Genomic DNA, 24,497 nt, shown 5'->3' with positions numbered 1-24,497 from the left:
CAATACACTCCATCGGGTGGGGGAGAGAACATCCTAGAAGATGCAAATCATTACTGAAACAACTCAGACTAGTAAAACTTCAGAACATGCAAAGCTGCAGATAGATTGTGAATTGGGTTGCTTTCCTTAAATTAATGGAGTTTTTAAGGGCAGTGAAGAGGCTTTCAAATAGATGTTTTTTATGCTATCACTCACAAGACATCCTAAAGTCATTGGGCCTTTCTTTCCTTAACTGATTTTTTTTTCTGGCATAAAAAGCCTAGGAAAAAAATAGGGACCACAATATTTAAATTCAGTGTAAAACTCTGATAATAAGGGTAGTTACATAAATGAAAAGTGCCACAGATGAATATAATGTACATATTTTAGTCACAATCTCCAAAAGGAGAAGAGGATCAGACTATTCTGCGTATGCTTTCAAAAGTGGCTGCATTTTTTAACTCCAGCTATGTCATTTGAATAACAGTACGATGTGTTTTAAGCACTGGAGTCCATTAATAAATATTTATTTTATCAATCGAATGTAAAACCAACTCTTAACAATTCTTGAGTGTCTCAGTATAAAATGAGATATACAACAATAACCAGTTAAAATGATTTAAACAAATGATATTGGTGAGCAAAGGGTGCTCACCAAAGCCATTTGCATGTATATGCATACAGATTTACAGTATTTATGGGGAACTACAGTGTAGTAAGGAGAAAATGCATTTCTCCTTATTTCTTCCCAGCTAACCGTTCCACTTTCTTTTTTAGACTGAACAGAGAATTGAACCAGTCAAACGAGCAGCACACAATGTGCACAAGAGGCTTGTGGCTTGTCTCCAAGGGCAATATGGGGCAGAACTGGACAAACGGGTGGTAAATCTCATTTTTCCTTTCTTTTTTGCGGTTCTTTCTGGATCTTAGTTCACAATATGGGAAGCACATTTTTGGTGCTTTATGCTAGTTCTCAATTATAAAACATCTTTCTTTTCCCATCTCACCTTTTTCAGAAGCTGACACTATTCTATACTGAGAAAAAAATGCCATAGGTACACAGTAATTTATGCCTCCGTGGTTTCTGCTTCAGGTGCTGATCTAGATTGTAATACAGGAGTTTTATCTCCTACTTTGGTATTGTATAGCTCCTATACAGATCTCCAGGAAATTTAAAAAATTGGGGGATTAAAATTGTCTAATATTAATCCACGGTTCTATCTGTAGCATTTATGCTAGGATTTGGGAGACTCCTTAAAATAACCTTCTAGTATCTGATATCCTCTGGATACATTGAATTAAACTCCAATAATCTTCAGCCAATATTATCATTAGGTAAGCTGGCTAAAAATTATGGAAGCCATAATCTCATCAATCTATCGGTGTGAAATGTCCATTCTAAGATATCAAAGAAAGAAGTAGGGAAGGTATCCTGGAGATTAAAACGCCCTGTGGATCATAATCAGCATTCAAAGTAATATGTTATTGAACCCAATTATTGGATTTTGCTCATGGAGAGTTATACTTTATACTTTATTATTATTGTGGTTGCTCGCACAATAATATAACAGTTAGTCAAATGTTTAGACCGGATTTGGCATTATTACCATTAGTCAGGGCTTTTTTTTGTCATAGAACGCTCAGAACGGAGTTCCGGCACCTTTTTTGGATGGAACCTTGTAGGGTAGGCAAGGCGGGTTGTATGACATGTGTGAGTTCCGGCACCTTTTTCTTTTACAAAAAAAAAGCACTGCCATTAGTATTATTATATCTGGATGTATCTAAAGACCATTGAAAAATTTTATGTGCCTGTTGATGGCTTATTTGTCTGAGTGCCAAATATCCAGGAATTCCCTGGCATTTTTGGATTTAACTTGATCTAGGACAAACTAGCAGTAAACAACAGTTTACCTTCTAGTATTAAAGCTGTTATACCTAGTCTGATAATGAAATATCTGCAAGCAAAGAACCAAGGTCAGAGAGCACCAAGAATTGCTCAGTTCAACATCGGGCTAAAATATTCTCTTCTATTCATAATTGAAGGGACACGGTGGCTCAGTGGGTTAGGACGCTGAGCTTGTTGATCAGAAGGTCGGCAGTTTGGCGGGTCAAATCCTGAGTGCTGCATAACAGAGTGAGCGCCTGTTACTCGTCCCAGCTTCTGCCATCCTAGCAGTTCGAAAGCACGTAAAAATGAAAGTAGAAAAATAGGGACAACTACGGTGGGAAGGTAACAGCGTTCTGTGTGCCTTTGGCATCTAGTCATGCCGGCCACATGACCACGGAGATGTCCTCGGACAAGCGCTGGCTCTTCGGCTTTGAAACAGAGATGAGCACCAGCCCCTAGAGTTGGAAACGACTAGCACGCATGTGCGGGAGAACCTTTACCTTATTCATAATTGATATTCATATCTCCAACCAATGTCTAATATCATTCCAATATTCCTTACATATTTGCCATAATTATATTTCACTACCAAAGAGGTTTTTTTTTCTAAGCAGCTACTCAACAGGCACCATACCAAGTCATTCCTGGGTTTTCAATGGCCCAATCACTTTTTCCAGACTTTTCTGTACCATTCAAGTAATTTGGCAGAGTATTTTTCTCCCTTTAGATAAAACGCATGTAGAATGTTACATACTTTTTTTAAAAAACCAAAACTTATCCCTGGTTCTTCCATTATTACCATTTACCAGAGTATAACATGCAACTATCACAATCCCCTGGATTTTTATTTTCTGTCCAACTATCGCAGCATAAGTGACACTAATTCATATTCTCTGACCTATATCTTGGCCTTTTCATTCATAAGGTAGGATTGTTATTTTAGACATTGCCTGGAAGTCAAACTACACCTCACTAACTATCAGATATACCCAGCATACGCACACATACTGCCCAGAGGATTCAATGAATTATCATTGCCAAAAAAAACCCTAATATCACATTAAGATAAGGTGTTGATGGTGAGAAACAGTTATTATTACCTGTTAAGCCAATAGTAAAGAAACAGAGGAAAGTTATATCCCTATAAGAACCCATAATGTAGGCAAGAAGTAAGAGATTTAATAATTGTAATTACCAACTATTAGCTGGTATAGCTATTTTCCTTGTCTGTTCATGGACTTATTTTCTTACTTTTTTCCACAGAAAAAGTTACCTTTGATGGCATTATCAGTCACTATGGCTGAAAGTTTTAGGGAGTTAGACATGGATTCCAGTCTTGGGTAAGAATTCTTACATTTTATGAATGAAAGACCATGCAGTATTCTTCATAGCTGAAGAACATACAGTTTGAACCTCCTATAAAGTTCATCCCCTCTACGGATTGCAAAATCATATTTTCTTTCTCAATTTGCATTAATATCCTGTTTTCTGAAAACATAAAAATATTATTTTTCTAGAGCAGTATTCTTTCCAGCATCTGTGTAATTCATATTAACCTTAAAATCCACTCGTACAGAAGTGTCTGGCAAGTTGAGTCTCCTCCATTTGCCTTGTCAATTTTCCTCCACCAGATGCTTTTTCAGTTGGCCTTGTATTTTAAGAACCAATTAGACCAGGGGTGTCAAACTCAATTTCATTGAGGGCCGCATCAGCACTGCGGTTGCCCTCAGGGGGCCGGGTGGGTGTGGACTGGGTGGGCGTGGCCTACTGGGTGGGCGTGGCTAGAGTGCATATGGCCTAATGGGTGGGCGTGGCCAGCTCTACATCGTTCGCATCAAGGGTGCCTATGGGGGCCTGGGCAGGAGTGGGACAGATCTGAGGGTCTCTGGCAGAAGGAGGGTCTCTGGGCCAGGGCCAAGGCAGTGGGGGCCGTTCCCTCACTGTTTCCAGGATGGCTTCGCGGGCCGCATGAAACCACTTCGTGGGCCGGATCTGGCCCCCGGGCCTTGTGTTTGACATGTCTGAATTAGACTATATTTTGTACTTCTGGGATAACTTTCTGTCCAGCAAAAGGGTAAGTACAACAGAAAGCAGCACAAACACAAGAGTGGGTCAAGTTTTCACTAGGTGAAATCCAAGCTGCATTTCTGTGGTGGGTGGGTATTTGTTTGGGTGGGGGTGACTTCATGTCAGTTTTTGACTCCTAGTGATTACCTGGATAAGTCCTTGAAGTTTTCTTGGTAAAATTTCAGAAGTAGGTGCCATTGCCTGCTTCCTTAGGGCTAAGAGTGTGTGATTAGCCAAAGGTCAACTAGTTTGCTTCATGCCTAAAATGGGGCTAAAACCCATGGTCTTCTGGTTTCTAATGTACTGCCTTAATCAGTACACCAAATTGGCTCTTACACTTCTATTAGCAAAAGCCATTTCTGGGTGTTGAGTGGGAGGAAGGCCATTTCCCTTTCCTCTTGCACAGGCTTGCACATGCCTTCAAATCTGATTCAGAGAAACTCTTATTCTTCCAGAGCAATTGTAAGAATACACAGGAGTGACATGAAGAAGAGAAAGTCTCATCACCCAAGTGCAGATCTGCTAGTGCAGCTTTAAATTCTATTGATCATCACTTAATAGGCACTATTTGCCCTGCTAGCATTCCTTTGGCTTCCTCTATGCAGTGCACCCTTTTTTTCAGTAACAGGCACACCAAGTCACAAAAAACAAAGTATTTTTTACAGGCAATCCCACAAGTAATATATGGATGTTGCATTACTGTTATCAACTGAAGTTGAGCCACAATGACTGTTCAGCCTACCTGAAACTGCAGAACAGTCTTTGGAGTTTATCAGTGTCAAATACATGTGTCTGCTACTCAACAAGCATTTTATTTAGAAAATGAACATCAGGAATGAAGTTATTGATTGCATAAACTGTCTTGTATCTCCAATCATCCAAGTAATTCCAAATTCTGGAGAGTATTTCTTTGGGAATTGTGCTCAGGTCTCCATCCTTTATCCATTTCAGTTGGAATGAGTTGTGATTTTTACCCCTTTTAAACTATATTTTTCAAATGCTTATTTTTACTTTTAGTGGCCCTATATATCCTTTGGGGAAGATGGGATACATATCACAGAAATTAATGTATACCTAGTAATAATTGCAGAGCTTAGAATTTGTGGCAAATTAATTGAAAAAAATGGTTTTCCCAATTTGATGCTCTTGATTCCCCATTGCACATGACTTGCAATGCAATATATCTAGAAAATGCTGGATATGGGAAGAAGCAGCTGTTGAAGGGTCCAAACCAGGAATCTGGAAGCAAAAGGTGAACAAACATACTGTATGTTAACATCAGAGGTGTTACGATAGATTGATACTCTTCACCTTCCAAGTCAGGTTTTCAACTCTTTCTTCTTTGCTTCCAGGAAAGCTCTAGAAATGAGTTGCTGTATTCAAAGCGCACTGGCCAGGATCCTTGCAGAGTTTGAAATTACTCTCGAACAAGATGTCCTACAACCCCTGAATAAACTGAGTGAGGTATCTTTAATCTCAAATCAAATCAAATCAAATCTTTACTACAATCTGAAACCAGCATAATATCTCGTCTCTTTTCTCTTCACTCCTATTTCCCTGTTTACTTAACCTCAGCATTATCAGAATTTGTCCAGCCAGAGTGCAATTCATGCAGTAAAGTATGGTTAAACGATTGATGCTGGAATGCTTCAGGAACCCAGCCACATAGTCCTTCCTAACAAATGGGCAAAAGCTGCTGTAACTTAGGAGCTATGGGAACTTTTGACTGTAATGTTCATTTACAAGAAAGAACAAAATTAAAAGGTTGTTTAAATATTGTAAGGCTGCTCACAGCTATAGTTAAGGGTCAATATGGATTGGAAATAACTATCTTGTAATTCTTGACTTTCTAACAAGCAAAATCAGGAAACTGGCATTTCCTGTCAGGGTGACAGAAGAAAGACCACTAACTGCTTCCGCTGTTCAAATGTAAGAAAAGTATAGTAAGTAAGAAGCCACCCTAGGCCTCAGGAGAGCCAAACCGATTCTCAGTCACTGGAAGCTCACTGAATGCCTTTATACCAATCGCTGTTTCTCAACTCAGCATTCTTCATGGAATGATTGTTGTAAGAAAAATTGGAGGAAAGATGACTATGTATACTCCCTTGATCTTCTGGAGGAAAGGCAGGATATAAATCTATCAAATAAATAACAAACCTGGCTACGGTGAAAATTCTTGTACAGAGTTCTTGTAAGGGCCATCATAATATTAAAGTCAGAAAAAGAATAAAATGGGCAGAAATCCTGGAAACATAAGAAATAGGCTATTTTATGCGGGTTACAAACAAATAGGATCTTAATAGCATTTCCTCGCTAGTCACTGAAAGCATTTTCCAGTGGCATTCAGCCATTATTGAAGTGATATAAAGCTTACTATTTTGGTTGGTCCCACAGTCAGCCAGATGTTTAAACTGGACTTGGCATTTTTATAAACCTACTGAGTCCTTCCCAAGGACCCAAGATAGGCAGGAGTTGTTGTTTAATAAGTATCATTGCAGCATGTAACCTGTTCCAAGTAAAGCTGCCTTTTGCAATTCTCATGGTGATTTTTGTCAATGCCGATGGTGTACAAGTGGCGCTGCAGATGTTTTCGGATTGCACCCGAGATGCCTATTACTGTTGGTATTATCTTTGCTTTTGGTTTGTTTGTTTTTTCTACTGTTATTCTACTTTTATTTTGTAGGTCTTTGGATTTTCTCCAGTTCTTTCTTTTTTTCTTTTGCTGCCTCTAGGTACTGCCACATCCACCATCCCAACTTTTTTGTCTTTCTTATCAACAGTTGTTAAATCTGAGGCATTACACGGCAGGTGCTTATCTGTCTGAATTCTAAAGTACCAGAGTACTTTAGTTTCTTCATTTTCTATTTGTCTATTTTGTGCCGCCACCAGTTCTTGCTTGCAAGCAAATGGCATTTCTTGAAGATATTGCAAAGTATCTTTGTTGCCATTACGTCTGGCCATTATACTTTATTATTATGGTGGTTGCTCGCACAATAATATAACAGTTAGTCAAATGTTTAGACTGGATTTGGCATTATTACCATTAGTCAGGGCTTTTTTTCTCATAGAACGCTCAGAACGGAGTTCCGGCACCTTTTTTGGATGGAACCTTGTAGGGTAGGCAAGGCAGGTTCTATGACATGTGTGAGTTCCGGCACCTTTTTCTTTTACAAAAAAAAAGCACTGCCATTAGTATTATTATATCTGGATGTATCTAAAGACCATTGAAAAATTTATTAGTTAAAAGTTACTGATGCTTATGGGAGCTGATGCTAGTGTGAACCGTCCCTAACTCCTTCATCCCAACCTCTTCTAGGAGGAGCTGCCAGTCATCCTGAAACACAAAAAGAACCTTCAGAAACTTATTTTGGATTGGAACATCATCAAGAGCCGGTACTTGGGGGATGTAATGAAATAGAAAAATGGGAAGGGCTCAATGAAATCTTAAAGATGGGGAAAGAGTGATGGGGAAAAGTCTCTTGAGATGTAAATACAAAAAATTGCTCAGTGGTGGAACTCCTACTTTGCATGTAGTACATCTCAGCATCAACACTTGCCATTTCCAGATTAGACGAGAAAAACAACTGCAAATGTTAGATAATTGCCATTAATCCATGTCAGTAATAGGAAACTAAATTCTCAAGGCTGTTAGAAATGGCTTTCATGTTCTTAGGTGTCTTTTCAGTTACTAACTGCTTGCTATCATATTCACATCAGTAAAGTATTTCACTACTATGCTTGCTAACTGAATAAATAAACCATATTCTCTTATATTGCATAAAGGCCCATCTGGTTTTAGCCTCCATAAATCCATCATGTACTTTAGTATCATAAGCTCAAAATATTAATGTTTAGATTTTTGTTCTGCCTCTTTCAAGTGTACCAGGAAAATGTAATGTTATTTATGGCATTTCCAGAAGTCCACTATCAGTGCAGAGCAATGGCCATAAAGAGTCATGTTTACACACACAAACGTGACAGGGAGTGTAGCGTTGTTCCTCTTTCAGGTTTCCGATTACCAAATTATTTTAATGGAAAGGCCTTCCGCCCAACGTTTTCATCTGTGTGTTCAAGTGGCTACATGTACTGTATTTTGGGACATAAGAATTGTATGGATATGCATACAGATATTGTAATATGAGTGGTATAAATACAAAGTCACTTTACTACTTCTGATACAGTACTTTGTTGGGATGAACTAAGGAATAATCAAGATAGAACATTACTGAGCATTAGAAATAATACTGATTAGTTGCAACTTTTCATCTGAGGATAGATATAATTCACATTCCATTTACTTTTTTAAAAAATGACCGTCCAACAATGCCTATAATGCTCTTATGCTATCCAAGGTATGCCAAAGGCTAAAAGGGAAAGTCATTGCCCAATTAATGGCTTGATCTGGAATAATGTTATATTCATATGTTATGAAGGAATCTCTTAAGTGTTCCAATCTTGACTCATTTTTATTCTTCCTTATTTCTAAACAATGAAAAGAACCAGAAAGATTTCTTCCCATCTCCCCTTTTATTCTCACAACAGTGTGAAATAAAACAACCCACAGCCACTCAGTAAGCTTGGACAAGATTTTTTTTATTAGAGCTTGTATCCAAGTGTTACAAGACTGTGATAGTGATGTTAGAAGAAGAATAACATCTTCTTGGCTTGTTTTATGTCTTGGGGGAATTAATTTACCTCTTTTATTTTTTAAAAAAGGACCTACAAAATTTGTACCATCTAAATTTGGTGATTTATCCTTAAATTTAGATTGTATGAATTTGCCAAGTTATACAGAATAAATAAACTGGATGGTATTGGTTGTTCACCTGTGCAATAAGCTTTCTCAATCAGCCAAGATTTGAACTCAAGTCTCCCTAGTTCTAGTCTGGCACTCAAAATATTGCACTACAAAATTGCTGTTAAAACAGTTTGGGCTTCCTACTCCACAGGAAATATAGCATCACATGTGAGTCTTAAGTCTCACAATAACAGCTCAAACTCTGATTATTAAGAAAATCTTCCATATCAAATGTATCCTATTTCCTAATTTTGAAATACCATCAAATCTACCTGTTTTTTGTTTTGTTTTGTTTTTTAAATCAGTTTAAACCAAGTTGCCAAGAATTCCAGCAACACTGTCAGTGCTGTCACAACTTCAGGAGCCTCGTCAGCTGCCTTAAAGTTGGAGAATCTGAAGGAGGAGGAAGAGGAGATGAAGAGGAGGGTTGAGCAGAGTAAGGTACTTATACATAGAAACAGCTTGATCATGAATTTTTTGATTTATCTTAGTTCACTCTTCAATTCTGGAATAAAGGAACATATTTGTGTAAGAAATTCATCAAGTACAGGAGAGCTGAGAAATAATTAAAAAATAAACTGGAAGGAATAGAGTGTTGATGTAGTTTCAGACTGGTTGTGTTTAGATTGTCTAGTGATGGAACCAGTCTCTACAATCAATTATATTGTGTATTGGATAGCTTCCACAAGCAAGCTCAAAATGCCAAACTAGTTCCTAATGATTGTCACCCCAAAACCTACCTGATTGCTAAAATAAGACTATTGCAAAACTGCTGCATCTCATTACTCTAGCCTAGAAGTCACCATGGATCTTATAATGGCTACCAATAGAAGCAAAAGACTTTGTTGACTTCCATTAGCTGCATACATGTACCCTCAGAGCCATGCAGTTACATTTTAGAAGTACACTACAAGTATACTCCCTATCTGTATTAGGAGTTTGTTAATGCTGTTAATACAGAGTTTCCCAATCTTGGCAATTTTAAGATGCATGGACTTCAACTCACAGAATTCTCCAGCCAGCCATGGTAAATTCTAGGAGTTGAAGTCCACATGTCAAGCTGCCTTGACTGGGAAACCCTGCTGCACTGAATGAATGTTAGGAAATATAATGGTGAATTCTTATGCTTATTTTTTCCTGACTATGTCAAAGTGTAATACTTCCCAATACTGTTCCAGGATGAATATATGGCTGATTTATATCATTTTTCAACCAAGGAGGACAGCTATGCTAAATATTTTATCAAAGTAAGATTTAATTCCTTTTCTTAACTATTCTACTTATATTTTAAAAGTCACATGTCATAACTTCTGAAAATTTCATCTCTCTATAGACAAGACTTGTAGGAAAAATACTAATTAGAATTACAATTCTGCTTGCATGTTTCTCTGTGACAGTTGTTGGAAATCCAGGCAGAGTATCATCAGAAGTCTCTGGAATCTCTAAATTCTACCTTAGCAGAGCTTATGAGTTCTCACAACCAGTCAGGTACAACTTGAGATGCATTTTTTGGTATGACACATTAGCAATACAGTAAATAAATTGTTATTATTCAGCCAGAGCTTTGGGAATATTAAAGAGAAAGGGCTGCAAATACAGTATGTGGAACTGAACATTAATACTTTTGCCAGGGACACACTCTCCTCTGCTTAGATGTGGTCCTTCTTAACTGATGTGGTAGTCGGCTAGAAATGGCTTGGGCTTTTGGTTCTGTGACCCATCCCAGTGTACATCAAAAAAGCCTGATATTAGCCTGGAACAGCAGAGAGGAGATGTCTCTGGAAATTAACAGTCAAACATTCTTTAATAATAATCAGATTGGAAGGGACCTTGGAGGTCATCTAGTCCAGCCCCCTGCCCAGGCAGGAAACCCTATACCATTTCAGACAAATGGCTGTCCAATCTCGTCTTAAAGACTTCCAGTGTTGGAGCATTCACAGCTTCTGGAGGCAGGTTGTTCGACTGGTTAATTGTTCTAACTGTCTTTAATCTTTGTCATTTCTCCTCTTCCTTCCTCGTTTAGATGCCCCTTTTCCATTAGATGCAGCTGTACCAGGGGTGTATGGAATGCCATTAGAAACTCACCTGAAGGCTTCTGAGCGAGAGATTGCACTTCCCATTGAAGCCTGTGTTATGATGCTGTTGAGTACAGGTATGCGGGAAGAGGTAGGTGCCCCCCTGTGTCCAGCTATTCATTTGCCATAGACCTTCTGGCTTCTCTCTTATTTTTGTTTCTTCTTTTAGGGGCTCTTCCGGCTGGCAGCTGGAGCTTCTGTGCTGAAGAAACTAAAATACTGTCTTGACAGTGGCTCAAATATTCCAGATGAATTCTACGTAGACCCTCATGCTGTGGCAGGTTGGTGATCAGCAGAACTGTACAGATCTTCAAAGAGGCTTTTCAGTGAAATTTGAGTAGAGCAAAACAGAGAAGCAAAGCACACTGTTCTACCACCTCCAAGCTTCTAAGAAGCCTTACCTTGCCACTTCACAGGAAAGCAAAACATTTACTTTGAACATCATTAATTGTGGCATCTTTGCACAGCATAATTCCATCCTTCTCTCAGGCAGCAGTAAACAACTTAAGGTTCTTTAGATAGTTTGGAAAACAGATCCCAAACTCTGGTCATTGGCTACCATATTCATAATACTGAACATTAGACACATATTATTATTATTATTATTATTATTATTATTATTATTATTATTATTATTATTATTATTATTAATTAAATTTATATACCTCCCTTCTCCCGGAGGACTCAGGGCGGTGAACAGGGCATATAAATAGAAATACAAAAGTTAAAAAAAGGATTAAATAATTGCCCAATTAAAACAATCACAATATAAAACCCATTAAAACCCTAACGTTCCCCCATCAGGCCAGGCCAGCTTGTTCAAATAAATGGGTCTTTAGCCCGCGCCGGAAGGAGCGAAGATCCGGTGCCGTCCGGAGCTCAACCGGCAGTTGGTTCCATAAAGCCGGGGTGCCCACAGAGAAGGCCCTCCCCCTGGGGGCCACCAGCCGGCATTCTCTGACCGGAGGCACCCTGAGGAGGCCCTCTCTGTGGGAACGCACAGGGCGGAGGGAAGTCGACGCCGGCAGCAGGTGGTCCCCGAGGTATTCCGGACCCATGCCATGTAATCTACATAGCAGGTAATCTACATCTTGTTTACAGCTGGGCAGTCATACTGTGTCAGAAACATACTTCCTTGCTTCCAGGTGCACTAAAATGTTACTTACGAGAATTGCCACAGCCGTTGATGACCTCTGAACTCTATGATGATTGGCTGAAAGCTGCCAGGTGAGTTGGAAATAGAAAAATGGACTTAAGCGCACTATATTTTTTTCAGTCTTTGGTTGAGTTTTATTTATCTGACAAACTAATACCCCCTTTTTACATTGGAAAAATAGTTATAAAATCTATTTTCTTTCCAGATATACAGTGGATATAAAAAAACCTACATAGTCCTGTTTAAAACACCATGTTTTGAAATGTAAAAAAATCAGACCAAGATAAATCACTTCAAAATTCTTTGCACCCTGATTTATTTTGGTCTGGGTTTTTTTTTACATCTCAAAAGCCTAGCATTTTAGCAGGTGTGCAGAGTTCATATATCCACTCTACTGTATATATATTGGCACAGGTCAGGCTGCACGGCCATTAAGAAAGTGCAGGTATTCTCATCACAAGTTAATAAAGACATAAAAATCCTAAAAGGACATTCTATATTTCAGTAGAGATCTTTTAAAAAACCTATCAGAAATATACCGTATTTTCCGGCGTATAAGACGACTGGGCATATAAGACAACCCCCTACATTTCCTGTTAAATTATAGGGTTTGGGCTATACTCGCCGTATAAGACTACCCCTCTTCCAACGCACACCAAATAAAAATTAAAAAACATCAGATTTGATTTTAATATGGTAATTTTAATTCAAATGCTTATGACATGCAGGTACTTAGTAGGAAAACTGTCACTTATAAACATAAGGCTGTTTGTCATCAAACATGTAAACATAAAACAGTGCAAGTGGATTAAACTTTTCCTAATTCACTCTAAAGCTTTCCCTGCGCAGACCAAATGGGAGATCCACTCCAGGTTTGCCAGCCAGCCCGCCCAGTTCCTGAGTCAAATGTGTCCTTAGAGCTAAGCAGCTGCTCTGACTGCTGCATTCCCCACCTGCCTTTCAAGTTGGGATAGACTGCAGCTGCTCTTCAACTTTAGGAGGAAAGACGCCCAGACCCCAGCCTGTAAAAAATCACAGACTGCAGCTTCCTCTCCAATTGGTCCCGCTTTCCCTGCGCAGACCAAATGGGAGATCCGCTCCAGGTTTTCCAGCCAGTCCTGTCCCTAAAGTTTCAGCACCCGGCGTATAAGACGACCCCTGACTTTTGAGAAGATTTTCATGGGTTAAAAAGTCGTCTTATACGCCAGAAAATACGGTAACACATTTTGTTTCTAGCTCAGATTATTCTTAGATTACTAATTCATCCTATTTCTAGTCCTATTCAATTTCCCATAGGCAGATAGAACGATAACAACTCAAAAGCCAGAAAGATCTCCTACTATTTCTGTGTAATTGTTAATCTCCAGATAAATATTTGTAGTACTGGTGATTACATTTTTTTCTTAGAAATTGAGGGGGAAAAACATCCTAACACATTTTTTTCTTAGAAATTGAGGGGGAAAAACATCCTAACACAAAAAAAAGAACATGTAATATATTCTGATCCATAAAATATAGAGACAACCAGTGGTTGGAATTTAGAATAAACTGTGGAAACCTGAGATTGAATCTTAGCTCAAGCAATTAACTCTGACAATTCAAATCTACTTTCAAGTAAAGGTTCTTTTGCATTGAACCTGATTCCTGATAATTTCATAGACCTGTCTGTGTAATTTCTTGGCAACAACGTGAAATGGTTTTGCCATTGCCTTATTCCCATTAAAAAATACAGTCGAGAAAATAACCTTAGTATTCCCAGATGACACTCCCTTGCAAATATTAAGAAGACTCACCCAAATTGTTTGGCTTCTATACTCAGAGCAGCTCAGCCAGGTGCTTCCACCAACTGAGAGCTAAAGAAAGCTGTGGTGGCAAAGTGGTTAGAATGCAGCATTGCAGGCTAATTTTGTCGACTGCCAGCAGTTCGATTCTGACTGGTTGACTCAGCCTTTCATCCTTCCAAGATTGGTAAAATGAGGACCCAGACTGTTGGGGGCAGTTTGCTGACTCTGTAAACCACTTGGAGAGAGCTGTAAAGCACTATGAAGTGGTATTTAAATCCAAGTACTATTGCTATTGCTAAAGAGGATTGCTCCACCCATATCTGAGAAGCCTTAGAGCAGTGCTTTTCAGCCTTTTCACAGATTGTTCCAATTTTAGGACATGACAATATTCCAACAGTGCTTAGCAAGGTGTCAAAAACCTGATGACAAAAAAAGGAAAAAAAGTACTGGTTTTCATTTCTTCGTTGGAAGTTCCTTTGTTGAATCACTTTCCCTGTGCACTGATAACGTATGATGAATTTATTCATATTTATCAATATGCATACTACCTTGGTGCAACGTGACTGGTTGGCCCTTCTTCTCTCTCTCTCTCTCTCTCTCTCTCTCTCTCTCTCTCTCTCTCTCTCTCTCTCTCTCTCTCTCTCTCTCTCTCTCTCTCTCTCTCTCTCTCTCTGCCTGCTGGGCTTTCCTTCCACAGCCTTTGCTCCTTCATTGATCCTTCTGCTTGTCTCACAGAAGCCTCTCCTCTTCTCCCTCTCTTTCTTTGTCCCCTTCTCTTTCTCTGTCATCTTTTTTTTTGCTCTCCCTCTCCCGCCAAAACATCCTCCTTTTATTTCCTCTCCTCTCTCCCACCTCCTCTTCTGGATGCACCAGAAGTACCAATCAGCATGTAGTCGTGCATGCCAACCCCGGGGTCCCAGCAGTCCTGCAGCTCCAGCTGACTCTCTCATCCCAAGGTCTTTTTGCTGGTCCCAGTGATAGCAGAGGCTGCCAGAAGCGCCAATCAACTGGAGCCATGCACACCAATCCTGGGCCTTCAGCAGAGCCCTAGCAACACCGCAGTTCCAGCTGACTCTCCCCCAGGCCTGTGTGGCACTTCTGCCACTTCAGCTCATGGCACTGCCATTGCTTCAGTTCATCCCCCCCCCCGCTACACTTCTCTAGGTCGCATACCAACTGCCAGATGCTGAAGTACCACCAGTGGTACACGTATCACCAGTTGAAAAGCCCTGTCTTAGAGGATGTAAATGAGAAGAAATCCAACCAGAATCTGATTACATTGTCCTTCACTATTAGGCAATAAGAAATAGTATGCAAAATCCTTACAAGTGCTATAATCCTTTTTATTTTCACGTTGTTCTGGCCTTCCTTTTCTGCTTCAAAAAAAAATATATCACACCCTTTTTTCCCCTTCATTCTTCCTTTTCAGTGCCAAAGAGCCAGAAATTCGACTAGAGTGCCTCAAGGATGTTTGTAATCTTCTTCCCAAGGACAACTACAACAATCTGAGGTGTGACACAGCTATAAATTTTTAGAACTTTCAAGGATCGATTTTAAATTTTATTATAATATATAATAACATTCTTGAAATGTTCGTATTTTTATGTGTTCGCTGCCTTAATTCAGAAAGTTGGCTTATAGGCTTACTTAAATGAAGATGTAAAGCTTTTCTCCTCCCTGCCTTTCTGTGATAGGTCAAACATCGTCTTTTTGTTCTAGTTGAAATTGAATAGAAAAACATGAAAATCCTAAGAAAATCAAGGCATTGAGTTTTGCTTTTACAAATCACTTTTTCTTTGTAGGTATCTGATTCGTTTTTTAGCCAAGCTGGCTGAACAACAAGAAGTGAATAAAATGTCCCCAAGTAACATTGCCATCGTCCTAGGACCCAACCTACTGTGGCCCCAGCAGAATGAAAGGTAAATTCTAGATGTCTCAGAAGACAATATACTCTGTGTGTTTCATATAGTATATAGTATATTCAATAATGAATTATTGAGAAATACCTCACACATTCTCTCTATCTATGTAATCTGTTGTACCAAAAATGATAAATGTTACTCTCTTCCAAGCTTGGTACTATGCATCAGATGTACTAAATTATAATGTTCATTACTTCCCAGCTAATAGCATTACTGTTGGGAATTGTAGCACAAAACAACTGGGGACCCATAGGATGGATAAAGGAAGTCATCTAGCACAAATTCTTTTAAAACTGGGAAACATTTGGAAAGTGCAACTTTTTTCATCACTACAACAATGTGATTGCAGCAGTTTAATTTTTGCGGTTTCAATGTTCCTCATTAAGAGACCTTATTGAGAACTTTTTCTTTATTTGTAATATAGAAAAGAAAGTCTTAATTTCTTTTTCAGCCATGCCAAACCAGTAAGTGGCTTGTAGTTTAAGCAGATACATAAACAGATCTCCTTCCCAATTCCCATGCACAGATTCAGCTATCCAAGAATTAGATATAAAGTAAAAAGTTGTAAATAACTTCATAAATAATTAGTTAATCTATTAAATAATTCCTTGCCTAAAGTAATGATATTGTCAATATATGCCTTATAGAATATGTCTGTGTATGTAACTATGGGTAATTTCCACCTTAATCAGCGGCAGTAATTACTCCTAGTTGGCAGTCTTTTGTAGCTAGTGGGATACTGCTGGCCTTCCTCCAATCAACTTCTGCCTGTGGTCATCTGTACAGAGTATGTGTGATCCTATGTCACATCCTTCTCCATCTTTGGTGATCTTCCTCAATCCATCTTGGAATCTGCACTTCTTCGCCAATCAAAACTACCTAGAGGATCCTACTTAGTTTGACAATTATCAGCTTCTTCTTCATCTCTCCAGCCACAGCTCCAAAGCAGCTGTCAGACTTTTAACTGTCTTCAGTTTTTTGTGCCACTGCCAGCTCTCCTAATGTGAGAAACTGTATGTGTGCTTGTGTGTGAAATGTTTATTTGTTTCACTCTATATTTTTATATAGCATTTCTCAAACTTCTCAAGAAATGAAAGAAACTGAATGGGCATTCCCTGCCAAAATGAAGGGGGAAAATCCAATTGCTTTCCCTCTTAAATCAGTTTATATCTTTCAAATTAGTTTTTAATCAGTTCTCCAGAAAACACATATGAACAGCAGTGCTTTCTACCTAATGTTTTGTTCTTAAAGTTACCAACCAGAAACAGATGGGAATCCTTATGGAAGACATAGTTGCATGCCTTCCTACACATGTTCAGGAGCAACTAATACTGAGATATATTTCCTATTTTCGGGGAATTAATATATATCAATATATATTGTTTTATCATATCACCTCATGTTTAATACCACATAAATATAAAAAGCAATCATGCAGATGGAGAGGATAGTATTATTAAATTATTTATGTGCACTTCTTGTAACCAGGCTAAATCTTATGAGATGTTCAGAGATCAAAGAGTCTTAATATTTATATGCTGACATGTTGGTGAAGCATACCTGTAAAGGTAAGCAAGGCAGATTAGGGCAAATTAATTATATAGGATGTGGCTTCAGAATCTGCTCAGTGTTATTCTTGGCTTCTTTCTCCCAGGTCCCAAGTGCAGCTAGACATAGCTTCTGTATCCTCCATCCAAGTTGTGGGAGTTGTGGAACCTCTCATACAAAATGCTGAGATCCTCTTTCCAGGAGGTAACGCAAATTCTTTTTTCTAAGGGCAAATTGGACTCTTCCACACAGCTTGTAAGCAGATACATGGGGTTGGTGTCAAGTTGAAAAGGATGGCTTAGGGCAGGGGTAAGCAACCTTGGCTCTTTTATGACTCGTGGACTTCAACTCCCAGAATTCCTGAGCCAGCATGGCTGGCTCAGGAATTCTGGGAGTTGAAGTCCACGAGTCATGAAAGAGCCAAGGTTGCTTACCCCTGGCTTAGGGAGACTGGAAAATGGAATTAGTAAATGATTCAGTGAATTCATTAGTCCCTACAAAAAAGAAATCTCTATGTGCTTTATGGAGTATGCTTTGCAATAATATCATTCATGTACTGTATTTCTCTTTGCCATACAAGTTTCAATAGCAAAAGTTTTGCTATCCAGTGTTACAATAAGAGCTGCAAAGTGGGTGTGCGTGTGTGCGTGTGTCCATGCATGCAGGATTTCTTAACCTGTGCTTCTTTAGAGCAAATAAAATATATAATTTATATAAATAATGTTTAATATTTAAAAATGAGGTTCTTTATACAAGCGGATAGAGAGATGGGTTTAAAAATATTTCACACTTTTAAAGATGTAGGGATTAAAAAAAATAGTATATCTGAACCATTTGGGGGGAGAACTCAAATCAATGGCAGATGCAGAAGCTCCATGTGGATGATTTTATCAGGTATGTTTTATATGCAGTTACCAACTCTTCTCAAAGGAACCTCCAAGGCACTTCATTAAATTATGCATTGAATATCATGGTATTTCAGCCAAATGTATTACCTTTCTCCAGAGCTAAACCTAGATCCTAGATGGAGGTGCTTTCTTAAGCAAAAAGTAGATAAATGAACAGATAGTGTCTTTTAGCAGTTTAAACATCTGGCTTTTGGCATTAACTGTTAATTTGGAGGGAAGAGTCACAGACTTCTGACTTTTAGCCAAGCTGTCTCTTCTTGACTTTGCATAAATTGACTATTCTGTATTATAGCACTAATAACCGCCCTGAGTCCTTCGGGAGAAGGGCGGTATATAAATCAAATAAATAAATAAATAAATAAATAAATAAATAAATAAATAAATAAATAATCTTATGAGAAACAAAGAGGTGGAAGAAATCAAGAGATGAACCTTCTGCTGCTAGAGATAACTGCAGAACATCATAATATCTTTTAGACATTCAGACTGTCTCATGCATTTTTTTTCTTTTTTCCTTAAGATATTAGCTTCGATGTCTCCAGTCTGTTCACTCCTCCATTAGACATCAAAAATCAAAACATCCTCACAACAGAAGAATCTTCAGCAGAGTTTCTGCCTTCTGAAACTAATTCCCCTATGCCCGAAGAAAGGTATACATAGACAACTATAACCTTCAGCTATGCTCCTTATCTGTTTGCACTCTTCCCACCCCAGTTTTACTTTTAAAAATTTTTTCACTCAGCCTTCCAGCTAGAGCGGTATCCATTTGAAGATATCTTCTTCTGTTGGGCTTGTCTGGCCTGATTTCAGGATAAAGAATTGGGTATTGATAAAACCTACCAGTCTTCCTCTGTACCATATCAAAAGTTATGCTGAAATGAAATTGGACCATGATTGGAAAATTGTTTCTAGTTTGGAAGATTAATTTCTGGAAAATGGCTGGTCCACGATGCCTAGAGTAGTGTGGTCCAAAGGAGAAATGGAAGGTGTTGCACTTTCCTACAAAGAATGTTGTTAATGAAAAGGCCATGAAAGTATTCATCTGACTTAGCATCTGGACAGCAGCATAAATATACATACAGAGCATGTGGTCAGTTGCTGTAATATGGATTGAATACATTGTACTTTTTTCAGTTATATCAGTTCCTCAAAAAAATTGTAGCAATATGTTTCAATTAGAAAACATGGAACTTCTGTTATCTAATTTTTATTCAGATACAATTTTTTGTAGTGATGCAATGTGTCCATTTACCTCCTATCACAACAAGGCACTGCTGCACTTTATTTAATACAAGGATTTCAAAATCGCAACATCACGTCACGTGTTGCGACATATCGTGACATTTTTTTAATGCCGGCAATGGGGGTGTGTGCAGTTTTGACATGATGCATCCGGCCCATGGGCCGGCAATTTGACACCCCTGATTTAATACAATAGTTACAAATAGACCAGGTATAAGTCTAAGCCTTGCTTAATAAAACATCTGTAAAAATAATAAAGAAGGAATCAAATAATCACAATACCTACAATAACATACTATACATAAGCTAATTGTTTTACAGCTTAACATAATGATCTGCTTTATATCCTAGTCTTGAGGTGGCGAACCTATGGCACGCATGCCACAGGTGGCACGCAGAGCCCGCTCTGTGGGCATGCGTGCCATCGCTCCAGTCCTAGGCCTTCAGCTGGGTTTTATGAAACATTTTTGCTTTAGGCCTCCGCCGCCGTGTACAAAAAAAAAAAAGGTTCAATCAATTTCAACTTCTTGCAGGAAAAAAAAAGACGTCCCAAAGTTGGAATTGATTGATTGAACTTTTTAGTCCCACCCACTCTGCCGTTACCACCATAGCCACGGCCACCCAATTGACAACACCCACCCAATGGGCCCCGTCCACTTGGCACCCGATGATACATAAGTGGGTTTTTGGTTGCAGTTTGGGCACTCGGTCTCTAAAAGGTTCATCATTATTGCCCTAAATGGATTTTTCCTCCAATGGGATTTTCCCATGTATTTTACCAGGAAACATAGGGCAGCCTAGAAGGGTCAGTGCCCTTCCCACCATACCCAAGCACTCCGAATTTGTTAGCGATGTCCATTTTGCTCTCCAACTTCATGGTCACCTAACCCTAAGTGGAATTTTCCTCCAATGGGATTTTCCCATGTATTTTACCAGAAAACATAGATAGGGCAGCCTAGAAAAGTAAGTGCTCTCCTAACCATATCCAAAAACTCTGAGTTTGTTGGCAATTTCCATTTTGCACTATGAGTTCATGGTGAACTAACCCTAACCCTAAGTGGAATTTTCCTCCAATGGGATTTTCCCATGTATTTTATCACAAAAGATAGATAGGGCAGGCTAGAAACGTTAATGCCTTTCTAACCATAACCAAGCACTCCGAATTTCTTGGCAATGTCCATTTTGTTCTCCGAGTTCATGGTGACTTAACCCTAACCCTAAGTCTGTGGTGGTGAACCTATGGCATGCATGCCACAGGTGGCATGCATAGCCCTCTCTGTAGGCATGTGCACCATCACCCCAGTCCTAGGCCTTCAGCTGGGTTTTATAAAACCTTTTCGCTTTAGGCCTTTGCCACCATGTGCAAAAAAAAAGGTTGAATTGATCAATCAATTTCAACTTCTTGCGGGGAAAAGAAAGATCTCACCAAGTTGGAATTGATTGATTGAACTTTTTAGTCTCACCCAGTCTACCATTATCACTGCAGTCACGCCCACCCAATGGGCCACACCCACCCAATGGGCCACGCCCACCCAATGGGACATGCCCACCCAGCACCTGACGATACATAAGTGGATTTTGGGTTGCAGTTCGGGCACTCGGTCTCTAAAAAGGATCGCCATCACTGTCCTACTCTAAGATGATGGCTGGGTTTCTAATAAAAACCTAACCAATCACAAGCTACTCTATGTTACTGTAGCCTGCTCTGGTATGTGCTGCTTGTGCAGCCATATTGTTGATGCTTACAGGAAAAACACTCCAGAGAAGGTGGCTTTCTCCAATCATTATGAAATAGAATATGGTTGTATGCATTTTAACCTGACTTTGTACTAACAAGTCAGTAACATATAAAAAGCAGGCCTAATAGTCCCTCCCTTAGGCCTACATTAAAAAATAATCCCAAAGAAAAACAGATTAGGAAAAGAGAAAAGAAGAAAACATAATTTGGGAGCCAGTTTTTAAGACTTATTCTTCTCTGGGATGCACAAAGCAAATTTCAGCTGTTCTTCACTGCTCAGTGAAGGGAATAAAAACTCCACTGTAATCTTCCTGGAATACAGGGGAGCCACTGTTTTAGTGGTTTGTGGTTGATATCAAAGGATTAAGAATGGAAAGTGTCTCTGGAATTTCTCTGTATACTAATTGCTTTTAGAAGCCTACAAATGAGAGTTTATAAGACTTTTCCACATTGACAGGAAAAAATCTGAGGTTATTCCAGAAATAGTGTCCTCAAAAGTGACCCAGTCTTCTACTGAAGCAACAATCTGCCCGCCTACCTCTGCTTCTGCTGATGAGACTTCACGAAAAGGTAAGTTTCGTAGTACTACCATAGTAATCATTTTACCTCTCCTATTGACAACATCTGCCAATCTTCCCAAATCACTGCATTTTGAATTTTCCCACAGTGGATTTATATACGTTGTATATAGTGACGCGGTGGCTCAGTGGGTTAGGACGCTGAGCTTGTCGATCAGAAGGTTGGCAGTTTGGCGGGTTGAATCCTGAGTGCCGCATAACAGAGTGAGCGCCTGTTACTCGTCCCAGCTTCTGCCAACCTAGCAGTTCGAAAGCATGTAAAAATGCAAGTAGAAAAATAGGGACTACTACGATGGGAAGGTAACAGTGTTCCGTGCACCTTTGGCGTCTAGTCATGCTGGCCACATGACCACGGAGACGTCCTCGGACAAATGCTGGCTCTTCGGCTTTGAAATGGAGATGAGCACCGGCCCCTAGTCGGAAACGACTAGCATGCATGTGCAGGGGAACCTTTACCTTTAGCTTTATATAGTGACCTCACAAGTTCTAATTTTGTGTTATTAAAAAAATGCTTCAAATGGGATTGTAGCAAGATACATTCATTAAATACAAGACAGTGGTACTATGAAAGCATAGTTTGTGGCATGGGAGATTCAAAAGGTTTTACTTGTGCAATCGGTGTTCCTTAGAATTTTAGACAGATCTGATAACATTTTATACTGATACTTAAGGAGTACAATATATTTTGATTGACAGAGTTGGAAGCTATCTGTTTGGAAATATGCAACGACATACTAATTGTTGGCTGTGTTATTCTGTTTACCTCCATATCATTCTGCTATTCATAGCTGTCTTTTGTTTTACTGTCTTGTTCAGAAAATTCATAGCATAGTCAAGGATGACTAACTAGAGCATAACTCTGTATGTGCTTTGAAGTGACAAGACTAGATAAAATAGAGGAAAACATATATAGAAAATTCATACTGCAGTTTGATAAGGTTGGGCATAATCTATCTTAAATACAGATTTCAGTTTATCCACAATTCTGGTATTGTTAGGAATCACCTTATGCAGTTAACCACATATAAATAACACATATCAAAACCCAGCACTTTTAGAAATAATTTTATTTCGAGTTTAAAAAAACAGATACAGAGAAAGTGCACAGAAAGAAAATAAAAATTAGAAATTAAAAGATTTATATCAAATATGCCAACGTTTTTCTGGATTCATGCAAAGCTGAGACCCAGGAGTAAGAATAAAAAATGTGTAAAATATCGGATTTGTTTTTTTTCCCTTTCATTCTCCTTTACAGCAAAGCGGGTGGCTCCACCCAGACCTACCATGCCTCCACCCCATCCTCAAACCACACCACTTGTTCACCTTCACATGCCTCCTCCTCCTCCAGAGCCTCCCTCCATCCCTAAAGCCTTGCCTCGAAGAACAGTAGGGGGATCAGCACGAGCTCCAGTTGTGCCACCACCACTTCCTCCCCAGCCGGCCAGACGGCACAGTCACAAAGCTCCACCCTCACCTAGGCCTCCTTCAGAAGCCATGAACAATAAGGCAGCTGCAGCGGAAGAGGATTCTACTAATGTCTGCAGTAGAGAAACTCCCAAATATTCCATCCATACAAAGAAAGAAGCCAATGACGGAAAAATCAGCTCTCCATCTGCTGCTGCTCAGAAAGTAGAAACTCTGGAGAATGTTTGAGAAGAGTTTTACTGGCTTTGCTTTTGCCTATCCAATTGGTTGCAATTCTTTTCTCCCTGGTATTTTGTTAAATGTTCCAAAAATGCATCAAGGTGCAAAAGTCATGTCTCTTGGGACCCTTATGTATGGTCTATTTAAATCAAACTCCCCCCTCCAAAAAAATAAATAGAAAATTCTCTCCTCCTGTTTACAAACTAATATTAGAGCATCAGTCAGTATAGGGTGTCCTTCATGCAATATTTGAATCCAAGCCCTGTACAGGAGCAGTGGTCTGATACACCATACTTCACATTCCTCCGATTCTGTTATCAGTCTATATAGCACAAAATAGCTTTTCATTAACAGTGCTCTGCTTTTTATTATTTTTGACAAAACATTTGTGGAAGCTTTTGAATAAATGTTAAAAGAAGATAGATTATGTTGTCTCCTCTTTATCGCAGTTATACCATACATCTTGCATTAATCCTATCTATGAGAATTATACCTGCCCTTTTAAAAAGTGGTTATTTTGTTGGAGAAACATTTTTAACTATAACTCAATTTTAAGAATTTCTCAAGTTCGTGTAAGATGATCCAAATACCGGTAGTTCATATAGGCAAAAGGCAAATCAAAGAAACTGTGTATCAGTTTTGCCTGTATCAAAGATAAATAAAGCTGTTTTGAGTTAAAGGGTGTTTTGTAACATCATAAAGTCTAATAAATACTTTGCCAATTAATACCCTTATCAATTTTCACTTTTAGGTACTGCTTCAAGAAAAACAAAGGAAAGGATAGGCAAATAAAATAAAATTGCAATTAAAAGACACTTACCCCATTAAATCAAAAGTGTATGCAATATATAACTTTTGGTAAGAAAACAAATACACTGTAATAGACGAGAAAGAGCATAGTAAAAATCCTGGGTCATACATGACACACAGAAAAAAAATTGAACAAATGCAGCAAGCATTCATGCTAACACAATAAAAAGTGGCCCATCAGAAGCAGCTGAAGAGTTCAAATCCCTAGCCCAGGGGTAGGCAACCTTGGCTCTTTTATGACTCGTGGACTTCAACTCCCAGAATTCCTAAGCCAGCATGGCTCAGCTTGGAAACTCCCTTTCCCCTCAGCATGGCTGGCTCAGGAATTCTGGGAGTTGAAGTCCACGAGTCATAAAAGAG

General features: G+C 39.0%; 1 protein-coding gene across 4 annotated transcripts in view; it reads left to right on the top strand.

The window, feature by feature from the left end:
* The window catches only part of SH3BP1 (SH3 domain binding protein 1), a 29,829-nt gene extending 5,782 nt beyond the window's left edge, over nt 1-24,047 (top strand). For 2 of the 4 annotated variants that reach the window (XM_081331050.1, XM_081331051.1), the window contains 16 exons: nt 757-861; nt 3,131-3,207; nt 5,287-5,398; nt 7,251-7,327; nt 9,038-9,173; nt 9,911-9,979; nt 10,130-10,220; nt 10,756-10,898; nt 10,977-11,088; nt 11,953-12,034; nt 15,177-15,257; nt 15,550-15,666; nt 17,324-17,421; nt 18,646-18,775; nt 21,563-21,675; nt 22,939-24,047. In XM_081331050.1, coding sequence (XP_081187176.1) covers nt 757-861; nt 3,131-3,207; nt 5,287-5,398; nt 7,251-7,327; nt 9,038-9,173; nt 9,911-9,979; nt 10,130-10,220; nt 10,756-10,898; nt 10,977-11,088; nt 11,953-12,034; nt 15,177-15,257; nt 15,550-15,666; nt 17,324-17,421; nt 18,646-18,775; nt 21,563-21,675; nt 22,939-23,336 — 1,941 coding nt within the window. In that variant the 3' untranslated portion in view covers nt 23,337-24,047. Of the gene's footprint in view, nt 1-756; nt 862-3,130; nt 3,208-4,313; nt 5,187-5,286; nt 5,399-7,250; nt 7,328-9,037; nt 9,174-9,910; nt 9,980-10,129; nt 10,221-10,755; nt 10,899-10,976; nt 11,089-11,952; nt 12,035-15,176; nt 15,258-15,549; nt 15,667-17,323; nt 17,422-18,645; nt 18,776-21,562; nt 21,676-22,938 lie in introns of those variants that run through there. The other 2 variants (XM_081331053.1, XM_081331052.1) reach the window with 2 other exon arrangements.
* The last annotated feature ends 450 nt before the right edge of the window (nt 24,048-24,497 follow it).

Source organism: Vipera berus, assembly GCF_964194415.1.
Source record: "Vipera berus genome assembly, chromosome: 6".
Lineage (NCBI taxonomy): Eukaryota > Metazoa > Chordata > Lepidosauria > Squamata > Viperidae > Vipera > Vipera berus.
This window is presented reverse-complemented; position numbering and strand designations above follow the sequence as displayed.